Source organism: Laetiporus sulphureus (genome assembly GCF_001632365.1).
Source record: "Laetiporus sulphureus 93-53 unplaced genomic scaffold LAESUscaffold_10, whole genome shotgun sequence".
Classification (NCBI taxonomy): domain Eukaryota; kingdom Fungi; phylum Basidiomycota; class Agaricomycetes; order Polyporales; family Laetiporaceae; genus Laetiporus; species Laetiporus sulphureus.
Window position 1 is genome coordinate 719998 of NW_024468519.1, and position 13381 is coordinate 733378.

General features: G+C 54.0%; 5 protein-coding genes across 5 annotated transcripts; 2 read left to right on the forward strand and 3 right to left on the reverse strand.

The window, feature by feature from the left end:
- Positions 1 to 185: 185 nt before the first annotated feature.
- LAESUDRAFT_723751 (uncharacterized protein) lies at positions 186 to 2137 on the reverse strand (the record flags this gene model as incomplete). Its single annotated transcript, XM_040908471.1, has 9 exons — positions 2066 to 2137; positions 1940 to 2011; positions 1743 to 1851; positions 1659 to 1685; positions 1518 to 1600; positions 1318 to 1463; positions 942 to 1261; positions 485 to 884; positions 186 to 420 (listed from the first exon to the last, which is right to left on the reverse strand). Coding segments are annotated over exons 2-9 (1289 nt in total), but the record flags the coding sequence as incomplete, so codon positions are not given.
- On the reverse strand, positions 1743 to 2501 carry LAESUDRAFT_723754 (uncharacterized protein). The gene has a single exon (XM_040908472.1). It carries the CDS (start codon positions 2336 to 2338, stop codon positions 2030 to 2032), a length of 309 nt encoding a protein of 102 aa, XP_040766548.1. The 5' UTR covers positions 2339 to 2501; the 3' UTR covers positions 1743 to 2029.
- Positions 2502 to 3951: 1450 nt separating this feature from the next.
- On the forward strand, positions 3952 to 7241 carry LAESUDRAFT_648494 (uncharacterized protein; the record flags this gene model as incomplete). The annotated part of the gene is made up of 15 exons (XM_040904110.1): positions 3952 to 4049; positions 4101 to 4125; positions 4182 to 4246; positions 4361 to 4611; positions 4668 to 4741; positions 4853 to 5046; positions 5104 to 5169; positions 5229 to 5421; positions 5474 to 5578; positions 5683 to 5796; positions 5854 to 5962; positions 6013 to 6240; positions 6309 to 6514; positions 6570 to 6701; positions 6762 to 7241. 15 exons carry the CDS (start codon positions 3952 to 3954, stop codon positions 7239 to 7241), a joined length of 2340 nt encoding a protein of 779 aa, XP_040766549.1.
- A 428-nt stretch (positions 7242 to 7669) lies between these two features.
- On the reverse strand, positions 7670 to 12149 carry LAESUDRAFT_735905 (UDP-glucose 4-epimerase; the record flags this gene model as incomplete). Its single annotated transcript, XM_040910641.1, has 14 exons — positions 7670 to 7817; positions 7880 to 8110; positions 8163 to 8303; positions 8352 to 8394; positions 8446 to 8955; positions 9009 to 9042; positions 9355 to 9359; positions 9683 to 9854; positions 9931 to 10336; positions 10391 to 10887; positions 10944 to 11224; positions 11277 to 11771; positions 11821 to 11914; positions 11970 to 12149. 14 exons carry the CDS (start codon positions 12147 to 12149, stop codon positions 7670 to 7672), a joined length of 3237 nt encoding a protein of 1078 aa, XP_040766550.1.
- A 211-nt stretch (positions 12150 to 12360) lies between these two features.
- On the forward strand, positions 12361 to 13065 carry LAESUDRAFT_697102 (rotamase-domain-containing protein; the record flags this gene model as incomplete). Its single annotated transcript, XM_040906294.1, has 4 exons — positions 12361 to 12393; positions 12446 to 12685; positions 12737 to 12892; positions 12955 to 13065. The coding sequence occupies exons 1-4, from the start codon at positions 12391 to 12393 to the stop codon at positions 13063 to 13065; spliced, it is 510 nt and encodes a 169-aa protein (XP_040766551.1). The 5' UTR covers positions 12361 to 12390.
- Between the last annotated feature and the right edge of the window lie 316 nt (positions 13066 to 13381).

Genomic DNA, 13381 nt, shown 5'->3' on the forward strand with positions numbered 1-13381 from the left:
CGCGATAGGCAGTCCCACCCTTCAAAGACCTGCTTCGATCATGTCTCGTGGGTTGCACGAGCGCCCCACAATTTCCTCACGGTATCAGTTCAGGGCGCCTTGGGTGGAGACGACAGTCGCATAATCTGCGCTGGAGCACCCTAGATTTGTAGTTCATCACTGAAAGAAATTCATAATACGATAGCACAATACAGAGCTTCACGATATCGATAGCTGACCATCACAAGACTGCCCAGACTTGATTGACTACACCTGCTTCAGTCAACCCACTGAATCTTCTTCCTCTGCTCCTCCGTGAAGATAGCATTGGGTTTGTATGGGCCCCCGGGTAAATCTTTCGCTTTGAGCCGAATGTCAACCGATCTGTGCACATTGAACGGCTCGTGCTCTAGGACCTTTCGTCCATGACCCAGGTTCATTCTGTGGGTGCCATATGATGATAGGTCAGTTGCTTCCGCGACACGTAACATGTACGAATACGCACCTTATTCTCCGGTGCCATTGCCGCTTAGCGTCCTGGTACCGGTATTCTAGAGGAATCACTTCCAGAATCCACCAAACTGGGGCAAGCTTCAATTCATCGTAGATAGGTTCCAGAGCGTCCATGTAGTCCTCTTCCTCCTCGTTTCTCACGACAGATTCTGGCTCGGCAAGCGTTGAGCCAGAGCTGTCCCGGACATGGTCCATGGGGATCGAGTAAATTGCAGGCGGGCGAGGCGTGACGACGGGATAAAGCGATGCAGGGTCGAGCCCGATCGTCTTGAGCAGCTCAGCGTGGAAACGAATTCCTGTGTTGGTCAAGAAGCACTGGCGAATCATCCATCGTAACGGAATGCGGGCAAGATTCTGTGTGTTCTCATTCGATACGGAACCGCCGCCGACGTCTGGATGCACATCGCCTTAATGGAGATTGATCGGAGAAGAACCCTAGTCCCACGCACCGCAATGGCAGCCTGCAAACCAGACCTCGAGCACGTCCGTCTCCTCGTGATGCCCTTCTTGTGCAGAAAACTGGGCCTCCCAGTCAGTCGAGCCTTTCTTGGCTTTCGAGACAAAGCGCCATCTGTCCCCCGAAGCCGGCATATCGCCAGGCTGAGTCCCCAGAGCGTCTTCATCATCTGTTGGCCGATTATAGTGGTTGGCCTTGAACTTCGCACGATGTTCGTCGAGAGACAATGCATGGCGGAAGACACGGATTGCGCTGTTCGACGACGTGAATGGCAGTGTGTGTGGAATCAGTCCCACAGAGCAAACAGTATCCCTAATTATAATCACAATCATAAGTGATTGGGCTAAGGAGAGGACATTACGCCATACCAGACTCCGATGAAGTCAATAGGGACATCCATCGAGAAAGCCTTCTTGAAGGCGGTAGATTGCTTCCACCCGAGCTCATCTGTACGCGTGAACATTTTGTAGGCAAATGGGACCTGTTGATGATTGCTTTTAGGGAGCAATCCAACCTGTAGTCGAGAATCAACGAGGTCGATCAAGGGCATCATGGCAAATGCACAAACCTTGTGGATCATCCCCGCTAGAGCGCGTGCTGTGTATGCGCCTCTGGAGAAACCGAATAGACATATTTTGTCTCCCGCCTGGTCTGTGAATTCATATACGTTCAGACAACGCATCTGGCGCGTCCAAAATGCAGGACGTACAGTTGGTCATCAGAAATTCGTAACCGCCTGGATCATGATGTCAGATTATTATAGAGTAGCAATCGCGATACCGATTACACATACCCATAACATGTGCGTGCAAGCTCCATGCAAGCATTTCGTCCAGAGTCTCAGAGAATTTCGCCCACATGGGCGTGGCGATTTCGGGAATAGTATAAGTACCAATACCGGCCTATGCGCAACGCAAGTTAGCGATAAGATCACCTAGCCCACGCCACGAGGTAATTTCATGGTATCCGTGGCTTCGCGATATGATGTACCTGATAATACACCAGTTGCTCTGAGGGCCTATCTTTCATCAGCATGGAGAACAGGAGGACTACATTTGAGTTCTAATCAACAGCGACTTATCAGCAATCGCGAAGATAACGACAACACAAACATACGTCAGTATCGAACTGATCTCCTGTCCCATCGAAACATAGCACCAGTGTTTTGGAGGGGTGATATGGCGGGACGACATCCATATCGATGCTCTCGGTAGGATCCGGGGCAGCAGCGCCGTTCAAGCCGTTGTACATCGTCTGGGTGGATCTGGAGGAGCGCGAGCTTGCAGTGGAGGACGAGGATGAACTGGCAGCGAGGCGAGGAGCGGTGGGCATTATATTGGCCATTATGAGCGTACTAGTACCGATAGTGTCAAAGACCGAGAGGAGCATGGAAGATGTCTTTATAGTATTGTTCTCAAATTGAGGCGCGGGTCACGGTCCGCCGAAGCTAATAGTACCTGTCAAAGATAGAGCATTCTAGCACAGGCTTCGGATGATCAACGCTCGGCCGGTGTTGTTGCATCCGCAAAGATGGTAATGCGTTGTCGGCTGCATAGCCTTTTGAGCGGCTCGCCAGTCGGGGCCAAGACATATGGAGGGCGGGAGGGCAGTGCAGGCGACAAACGAAGACATGCAGCTTGCCACGAGCCAATCGGTCAAGACTGAGAGCCGATGGATGCATGGACATAGCGTCTTTCGACGTCTACAAGTTGAGTTTAGTGCCGTTCCGGGCGTCGATGATCCCTCGCGCGGTCGCAATTTGAATTGACCTAGACGTTGGCTTCCCTGTATGAGTACGGATCCACCACGCAAGCGGATTCGTGTCCACGCGATTGGGTTGTGACTCTCCTCTGCTCCTTGCATGGAAGAAGAGTGCGAGTGGACCAATCTAGGCATGCACATATGCGGTGAGAGTGATGCAAGTAGGAAACATGGTATTCGGCAAGCTGGCCCATCGAAGAAGATTTTTTGGCAACGCAAAGCAGGCAGAGACACGGCGGACTTTCAGCGTTAGACGTAGTCGCATGACCGACAGGCGCCCATGCCAATACAAGATCCACGATGCTGCGAGAAGTTATACGTGTATGTATATAAGTCGCAACGTTAATCGCCATGTAACGGGTATTTTTCCCGCATAACTGATGGGCTATCTGTGTTTCAAATTCCCTTCGACGTCTAAAATGTCGCTGTCATTTGCCTCAGAGTGCACCGCAACCGCTTCAAAATTACGTTGGATCTTATCATCGTGACGTTCTGACAGAGACACAATTGAGTCGGAAAAACATTATGCCAACAGTTCTTCATGCACGTATGTCACGTTTACAAGAGGGGAACCGACTGCCAATTCAGAGTGCGAGGCGCGAAAAACGTTGGTCACAGAGCCAAAGCACTATATATGTAGCTGCTGCCAGGCACTATGTTTCCACTGGCTTGGCGCTCATTTCACCGTGGGGCCATGGTTCGCACTACTATCGGACTAAAAGCTTCGCCTCAAAAGAGCGCAATCCGCGACATACATTGCATCGGTGCTGTTTCAGTCGCATCACCGCCCAGGGTTGCAACTTTGAAGGATTAATATAGATGATACACCTTCGGAAGCGCACTGTTCGCGTTTACAACTTGCTGCGCATTTCACTGTCTGTGTCACAGGCAATGCATGATGGAGATCAGCCGCCGAGCAAGCCAACCGTCAGGCGACGCTCGGTGTTGTCAAATAAATCCATAACGAGAGTGGGCTAAGCCAATAGCAATTGACACACTGGATTCGCGATACGTAGCATGTAGGAGCGCATCATCACTGCGGAAACCGAGCAGTTGAATGACATGGGCTTTTGATTGCGACGTCGATGCTAGCGCCACAGGGCCCAAAGTACCCTCCCAGCCTTGGCATCATCAAGCGCTAAATGAGCGCTCGGTTGGAACTCCTATGGCCTTGATCTCTGCGCTGAGTCAGCGCGGCATTGTGTTCAGCGACGACTACGTAGCAGCTCTGAAAGTGGTCCATGGCACCAGCAGAGAAGGAGAAGACGAACGGGAGCACAGAGCCAAAGCAGAGACGGCGACCAGGACGCGTTCCTGTCTCTTGCGCGGAGTGCCGCCGGTGAGTTGATCCTGCCTCTATATGGCAGGCGACATTGACACCGTTGTCAAGTTTGAAACTTCGGTGCGACCGAAAGGTCATTTGTTTCGGGTTTGATGCGGGAAGTGACGTGCTAATTGAGCGAGTTGTCAGGTCCCCTGTGAGACATGCGTCAAGAGAGGATGTTCTGCTATTTGTCCAGAGGGTACGTTCATAATGTTCGTAATTGTTGTGAACATTTCATAATCCATTATGCTTCAATCCAGGTTCATTGACCACGGGAAGCCGTCATCGGTGAGTATCGCGAATATATCAAGCGATTAGCAATCGAGAACATCAACTTTCATTAGCCTCGCACTGGCAGATGCAGAAGAATTACAAAAGAAAATTGAGCGACTCCGGAACCGCTCCACCGCTCTAGAGGAAGCGCTGCGGACACTTCAGGCTGCCGTCTCCGATGAACCGCATCCCTTGTTGCAAGAAAGCAGCATACAGGCCGGGCCCGCGGAATGCAGTCCGAGCAGAGGCGTCCCAGACGGTCCGCTGTTAAGTCGAGAAGATGAGGAGATACTAGATGCATTTGGTTGGTAGATTCAATATTCCTTTGGTTGTCCATTATTTATCGAAGAGGAACCTCAGGTACACTGACCCTCGGATTGCGAGGCGAGTCGAGGTTCTTTGGCCAAACTGCACGTTCTGAGGTATGTCTTACAGTGATTAGATTCACAGCAACCTTACAATGACAGGCGGGACTTGTAGTATCTCATACATGTAAAGCAACATCTTGCCTCCATGCACTTCATCCGTTCACCCTGCAATCATAGGCACCGACAAGAAATCTCATGCCATGTAGTGCACCATATCCACGTATCTCAGAAGAGCTTGTAAAGGAGGCCAACATGGAGCTGGACATCGCTTGTAGCAATCGTCCGGTCCAGCAGCAGATCCTGACTCATCTTCCGCCGCTGTCACAGGCATGCCATCTGTGCGAGATATTCCTGGAGTATGGACAATTCATGTAAGTGATTACAATATTCTGCATTCTGCGATGTCAGTCATCACACGAGATGGACAGGTGGTACCCGATACCGCGAGATGAGTTGTTCGACGAGATTATGGGCCGGGTATACCAGTCCGTACCGTGAGTCTCGTATGCTGTGCGGCTCTCCATGAACCCTCTTAGACTGACACCTGAGGCAGCGAGCAGGTCTGCTCGCTATCGTCAACGCACGCAACTTCGCTTTTGTTCATGGTATTCGCCCTTACTACATTGTTCGACCCGAGCATGCCTCCGTACTCAATCGAAGCGCACGAGTATTACCTGCTAGCACGTCTCAGTTTGCGCTGCGGGCCACCGATACACGACACGACACTGTTCGCGATTCAAAGCATGGTACGTAATCTGCATGAAGGAGCGTGGGACGGGTTTGTGATGCTGTTCGTAGATCTACATGGCACAGTATCTGGAATTGAGCGATTGCGAGCCTGCGCATACAGGCTCGCACAAGGCTTGGCTACAGATTGGCTTGGCTGTCAAGTTGGGATACAGTGTATGTACAGTACCTCGGGTTTGCTTCTATCTCATGAGCGCTGACGAATGAATTGACAGATCGGACTGCGTAAGTTCCGCTCTTTCGTGCTGTCTCAGGTCGAGACTCGAATTTTTATATATGTAGATATGAGCAGCGCCCGTTGGAAGCTTCACGAAGACGCCTGTCAGAGGCGATCGCGTGTTTTCTGGCAGCTGTTCTTGCAGGACACTTGGATTGTATGCGTCTTACGATATGATCGGTTACACACGTTGGCTCATCTTTCCTATTCAAAGAGCTTCGGCTTCGGACGACCTCCGAGCATGTCCTTGGCATTTATCGACTGCGGGTTTCCCAAGGACCCGCTTGAGAAGGTCAATGAACAAGGGCAGAAAGAATGGGGATGTAAGCGCCGTCCCACAAGCATATTCGATATACTGATAATGCTTTGCAAGTCCACCACTGGACATGGCAGTATACCAGATTGCTGAATCAAGTTATCACGTCGGTCTTTGGAGCACGGCCGCCGCAATACTCGACAATAGTGGAGTACGACCGCAAGATCCGCGACTTCCCCGTCCCGTACAACCTGCGTCCGAAGTGCAACAACGACGGGTTCGAGCCGAACCAGAGCATCCCGGAGTTGATGCAACGTTTCTTCACGATGTCGTGCAAGGAAGCGAGTGAGTGGCTTTGCACTGAGGCGCGCGGCGCGAGTGCTGAATGGACACAATCGGGTCTATCAATGCAGCGCTGCTGAGCTTGCACCGACCATTCTTCGTGCAGGCGCTGCATGAACAGCCAGTTGACCTGCTGCGACACCGCTATGGCCCATCCGTCATGGCCATATACCGCTCTGCATGGAGAATCATCGAGATTGCTCGGGGGTCATTCAAGCGTGCCACAGTGGTCGCCTCCAGGATCGGGATTATCTGGTCACAGAGCTTAGCGGCTGGCGTACGTTCCCTTCATCCTGTCAACCATCCAATATACATTGACGGCTTCGCGCTAGATCGTGATGTGCCTATTAGTCACACGCGCGCCAGGGTCGCCACTCGCTTCCTCTTCGCTGAACGAGCTTGACAAGCTGTGTGACCTCTTTGAACAAGCCGCGGGCTCATCTCAAATCGCGTCCAATAACTTGGTACGCCGCTGTCCCCTTCCTCTGCCGGGATGAATGGAAGCACTCACTAGGCGCGCACAGGACGTCGTTCGCAAGCTACGGCGGCAGGGCCATGAAGTCATGACTAGACCCCGCTCACCAGGTGACCGCGAGGTCGTCGTGGATAAGGAACTCGACCGCCTCGGAGGCAGGACTCATCTCATCTCGTCCGCGCACGACCCCCCGACGAGCTGCTCGACCTCCTCGGCTGCAGCAGCAGCAGCCGCTGTCACCTCGTTCACGCCTAGTCCCACGCCTGTGACGGACGTTATCCACCCGACGATCATGCAGGACCTGCGCGTCTTCGAGGGGACGAGCGGCTCGATCGACTTCGACTTCCGCATGGAATGGCCGTCGAATGTGCTGCAGCAGCAACCGCAGGCGTTCTTACCTGAATCAAACAATATCTTTGACGAGCTGTTCGGGACGCAGTCATTTCCTGTGGAGCCGGACCCTGAGCCTGTCGGGCCACCCGTATTGGATGCGACGTGGCAGTCGTTTATCGAGCAGCTCGGCTTCTAGGTATGAGGAACTTTCTGGCTGTCTCACTCGCGTTCGATTGTGTATCGTTTCACGCATCTCAGTACTGCTCAGTTTATCTGTTGTATACTTCAGCACTCGTGCACTTAGCCTTCCATTTAGTGCTCTCTGGTCTTGGTTAGTATGCAATGCATCCTCTTCACATATAGAACGCTGCCGACAATTATACGATCTATTGGGAATCATATCCTCTATATACTCGACGGCGTCCCGTTTCCCTTAGGCGGACGCCGTGCGCATTAATCCCACACTGCTACCATAAGTAGAGATTGAGCCGAGGTTCTGCACTACCACATAGGCTGTCCGGTGTCAACCCCAGGGTAGCTACGCAGGTAGGCGCACATGTTTCTGTGGGTTTCCGTGGTATCCTCGTTCTAGCGTACACTCTGCTTTGGATGCGCGCGGCGCGGTCAGTCAGACCCGTCGTATCCGTTCGGATTCTTCGATTGCCAGTTCCAGAGGTCCCTGCACATCGTCTCGAGCGTCTGCGGCGCCGTGAACCCAAGCTCCTTCTGCGCGAGGGCCGGGTCAGCAGTCAGATCGGGCACGTCGCCCTTTCTGCAGTTCGCATACACAATCTTGTCAGCGTCCCATACGTTCTGTATAAAGCCTCTACTGACCTCCGCCCGACGATATCATATTGGTAGTCAAACCCGGTCGCCTTGCGCATCGCCTCGATGATCTGGAGGACACTCATGCCCTTGCCCTTGCCGAGGTTGTACGCCTTGTAACGCGCCTCTGTCGGGCAGTTATCGAACACCTTCGATCCCGGCGCGAGTGCGTCCAGGGCGAGCAGGTGTCCTTTGGCGAGATCAAGCACGTGGAGGTAGTCGCGCACGCAGGTGCCGTCGCTGCAAACGGCGATCGGTGTGCATTACAAGTTACAACAGACGCAGCACTCACGGCGTCGGGTAGTCGTTTCCAAAGACCTGCAGCTTGTCTTTGATGCGGCCGACGGCGATTTGGGCGAGTAGCGGGAGGAGGTTTCCCGGTCGGCCTCGTGGGTCCTCCCCGATGAGACCTGACGGGTGCGCACCCGCAGGACTGTAGATTGTCAGCATCTGTGATGTCAATCACGAATAGAGGACTCACTTAAAGTACCGAAGCGACAGCGCACGCCATGTCTGCGGCTCGGCTAGAAGAATCCATCGGTCATGGCTCAATCAAGCAGCTCCCGGCCACGTACCACTGCACAGGTCGTCGATGATCGTCTCACACATGACCTTGGTGTTGCCATACGGGCTCTGCGCCTCGAGGCGCGTCGTCTCGGGGATGGGGATGACGGGGGGCGTGCCGTAGACGGTTGCGCTGGATGAATAGACCACGCGGTAGCATTCGAACTCCTTCATGATCTGCAGCAGCGTGATGGTCGCGCCGACGTTGTTTGCGTAGTACGTGAGCGGGATCTGCGTGGACTCGCCGACGGCCTTGTACGCGGCGATGTGGATGACGCCCCATATGCCGCCCTTGCCGTACCGCTCGAACACGGCGCGCACGTCGTCAGGCTTGGTGAGGTCGACGGCGTAGGCATCGATCTCGGCGCTTTCCTTGTCTTGGGCGGAGGCGGAGGCGGGGAGGGCAGCGCGTGCGAGCTCTGCGACGCTGACGAGGGCTTTGGGATTCGAATTGTGGTAGTTGTCGACGGAGATGACCTTGTATCGGCGGGTTTCTTGCAGGGCATAGATGACATGTGAGGCTGGCAAAGGCGATGAACATGCCACGCCGGTTTAGAAAACGAGAAACGCTCACCGATGTAGCCTGCACCTCCGGTCACCAGCACACGCTGAGCGCGTCAATCAGTTACGGCAGGCGTGTAGAAATCTTGCAATACACACTTTGAGCGGTTCCTGTGCCATTGTCGGGACGTCGATGGTAAGAATGAGAGTGGTTGCGGAGGTGCCCCGCGTAGAGAGGGTATTTATCCGAGTCGCATCGCGCCGTCGCCCATCGCTGCGTCGAGATCAAGTCCTCGATAACCATGTGGCGAGCGCGGACTCTCCCCGGACCGTCTTAAACTCCCTGAATTTTGCCTTTGGACCAATGATGTGCTCGACGACGGCCTGGAGTGAGATATGCATCCAATGACGTACTCTACATATGCTACATTGCTCAATGGATATACAGTTCACGATGCAGTCGACAGCTGAAGCTGCCGTCCAGCCCCATATTTGCCGCGGTGGCCCAGCTCTGCAGTCTCGAGTGGCCCGTATGCTACCTCGCCGGACTGTCCGTCTCCATCTTCACATCACCCTCCGAATCTCGCACCGCCAGGCTGGCGCCGTTCGGCACACCCTCCTGCGCAGGAGACTTGCTAAGCTCGCCCCCGGACACATCTCCACTCGCCACTGGGGCAGCTGCAGCGCTCGCCTCTTCCATCGTCTCGTCCTTGATCCCCGCGGCAGCAGCAGCAGAAGCATCCTCACTCGCTGCCGCAGCCCGCTCTCTCTCCTCCCGTTCCTTCTCTTCCCGTTCTCTCTTCTCCTTCTCAATCTCTTGCGCCAGAAGCACGATGTCCCCCGTGCCGATCTTCCCGAAATGCTGCAGATACTGATCGCGAGCGGCCCGCAGAGCAAGCCATGACCACCGGTGTTTATTCTGGATCGACGAATATAACACGAACAGCGTCAGTACCGGGCCGACAACCTTCAGGCCAAAACGAGCGATGACGTACCTCCTCATGCTGTAAGATTATCTCGTCTGAAGGCAAAGCATGTGCAGACTCCGGCGCTGCAGGCGGCACCGGCGTCGATACTCGTGCGGCCTCCGGTTTTGGTGCGAGGATTTCAGTGGTTGATGGCGGTACTGTGCCTGGCTTTGCAGGCAAGGAGGGATGCAGGGGCGCAGAGGGTGTGTGTACTCGCGAGGGCACGGCCGATGAAGGCTGCGTTGACGATGCTTCTTGCGACACCGGTGGTGTGGACGCCGGTGCTGGCGACGCCGCCGCCTCCTTGGCCGCTGCCGCCTTTGCGCGTGCTTTCGCCATACGTTCGGCAGCCATCGTGAGTTGCTTCTTTCGCACCTCTATTCGCGCATCCTCCTGTTTGACTTTCTTGACAAAGTCCTTCACATCACCAGGCCTTATGTAATAGTCTATCAGTGTCAAACGATTGGAAGGCTTGAATGAGACGCACTGGAATGGATGCTCGAGATCGCTCAAGTCTCGGTATCCCAATGCCCATATCTCTGTCAATGGCGCAGAGCCCAGCTCATACGGCCAAGGATCCGGGTCGACCCTCATCCTCTTCCTCGCCTCCCTCGTTGCCTCCTCCAGGCCCACCTTCCTTTTCACCCCATCAACCTCAACTTCCTCTGACCATGGTGGCTTGTCAAAGGGCAAACACAATTCATTCTTCCAGCGTATCCAGTTCTTCTCACGCTCGAGAATGACATGCACGGTGTCCGCGAACGCGCGCCCGTTCGGTGCCGTCTGTCGTAGTTCCTCAGTCGCCTTCGTCACCGTTTCCTGTACCCACTGCGCGTCGTCGCCCTCGAGGGTAAAGTCGATCTGCAACGAACGGTTCCGTTGCGTCGACCACGTCGCTTTTGCGCTCTTTGTGAAGGTGAGAAGATGACTGAGGAGGATGAGAAGTTGGAGGAGGAATTGGCGGCGGAAGTGCGTGTCGGCGATCTAAACGTGCCGTTGAGCGAGTGTATGCGTAGTTATTACCGGATCAAATGACAAACCTCAAGATCCAGCAATTCAGGGCTCGTGAGATACTTGGCAAAGAAGTAGTCCTTGCCAGCATTGTCCTCCATAACCTCAGGTTCGCGTTTGCGCTTCAGCGAGCCCGTAGTGTGTGCACCTGCCTTGCTGCCCATCAAAGCACGTTCTTTGGCGTTCGCCTCCTTGATCACGGGCAGTACTTTGTCTACCGCCCCCTTGAACTGTGCGAACGCCCCCGATTCTGAGAACAGGAGAGGGCGGGAGAACGGGAGCTGGAGGAACCAGAAGGTGTTGTAGAAGTCTGGAGTAGAACGTAAAGCGACAATGCACGAGCAAGGTCGGTCCGCACTCACCCTCCTTCTGGGCTCGCTTCTTAGCCTCTGAGTCTTCCTTCTCCTCGGGCTTTACCTCGTCCACTTCCATCTTATCTTCTTCACCAGCAGCCTTCTCTTTCACCTCCTCCTTCTTCTCCCCCTCCGCCTCGCCCTTGTCGCTCGTCTCCATCTTCACCTTGTCTTCTTCCTTCTTTATCCCAGGGCCTTCCCATACAGGCCCATACTCTCCCCTCAGGTTTACCCCACTCCGCTCACTCAGAGGGAACACGGAGCTCAGAAACGTCAATATCCGCCCGCAGAAATTCGTCGTCCCGCCCATCTTCGACAGCCGGCGGAGGAGGTCGTTGAGCGTGCGGAGGAGGACGAGTGCCTTTCCCTTCTGCGGGACCATGCCCGCAGTGAGGCGCGATGCACGTAGTTCAATCCAGGAGAAGATCTGTGAGCAGGTGGCGACGGTTTGCGTTTCGAGCAGATCGTAGAGGATCGTGAAGGGGAAGGCGGATTCGCAGGCATCTGTACGGGGTCAGCTTGGAGAAGACAGAAAGAAGAGAGGATGGCGGACCGTATTCGGTGAAGGTTAACGCAACGTCGAGCCTATTTTGCATCTCTTCATAGTACTTGTTACGCGAGTCTTTCAACGCGGTCCCTTCTGTAGCCTGCAATACACATCCTTATTGTCCGCGAACTGGAAAAGCCAGCATGCACACGTACTGCGAGCTTGAATATCTCATCTTTGATCACAAACTCCCACTGGATTTTGCGCAAGTCAGTCGAAGGGGTTGAGTCGGTTTCTTGAAGTGTTTTGGAGACGAGCGCATCAAGCGTGGGCTTGTCGAGGGGGTGAGGAAGTGAGCTCAAGAGACTCTGCAGGCTCTTCTCCAGAGCTTGCATGTGCGTTGTTCTCTGCGAGCTTGAGTGGGCGACACGGAATTCAAAGTGTCTCCTCAGTGAGCCAGCTGACGGAGTTGAAAGCAGGGATTGGATGAAGATATAGAGCTAGATGTGGCTCTTGTCGCGCAGCCACCCTTCAATATTCAATGGGCGCCTACCAACGTTGGGCGTCGTGCCACGTCTGGACTCTGGACTCTGACTGATCGCGTATCCCGCCACTCCGTCGCCGACGACAATCACGATGGTGAGCAAATATTCGATGTTTAATAGCGATATCGTGACGCTGGATCGCGTAGTCTTTGCCATGGGAGGTCCGCATGTCCAGTTCGCGCAAGTTACCCTACTTCTACAACACCGAGACGTCCCAATCAGTCTGGGAGCCACCCGAGGAGCTCACGCAGGAGGAGATCGATGCTCTTCCCGGTGCAAAGGAACATCTGCTCAATCAGGGTGCCGGCGCACGTCCAGCGCAAGTGCGCGCGAGCCATTTGCTCGTGAAACACAAGGGAAGCAGGAGGCCGAGTAGTTGGAAAGAGGTGCGTCGGCAACGGTTCAGATGATTTCAGACAATCTCAGCATGTACCCAGGCCAATATTACTCGCTCGAAGGAGGAGGCCATCGAGATTCTGAAGGGATATGCTGCAGAGATCGACGGTTCGCCTGAGAAGTTCGCTGAGCTTGCAAGCGTACACTCGGACTGCTCTTCGCATGCTAAAGGCGGCGACCTTGGATGGTTCGGACCTGTGAGTCTTGGCTCTGTTCTCTTTCTGGAGGCAGTCTCTGAATTCTGAGGTTACGCACGTAGGGTCAAATGCAAAAGCCCTTCGAGGACGCGACATATGGACTCCAAGTCGGCCAGATCAGCGACGTGATCAGCACGGACAGCGGAGTGCACCTTATCCTGAGGACCGGTTGATTGAAAGAAGACGCACAGAAGAAGAAAACTTGTTGTACCATATACTGGGACTTTGTGTTTCGATATCACTGTCCGCATACCGACATCGTTGTACTGGAATAAGCTCCAATGTTATAAAGCCTCTCCCTTCCACATATTGACCCCGTGTACATTGCTCGCAGCCGCGCTTTTATACGCATCATCTTGTGTCCTACTTGTTTCGCATGAGATGATGTCTGCTATGGGTCGCGCTGAGTAAAGAGTAATTTACATAAATAGATAGAATTATAACACGACAAAAATATGTACTTCGCTCTAGTACGCTAGAGCATACGCT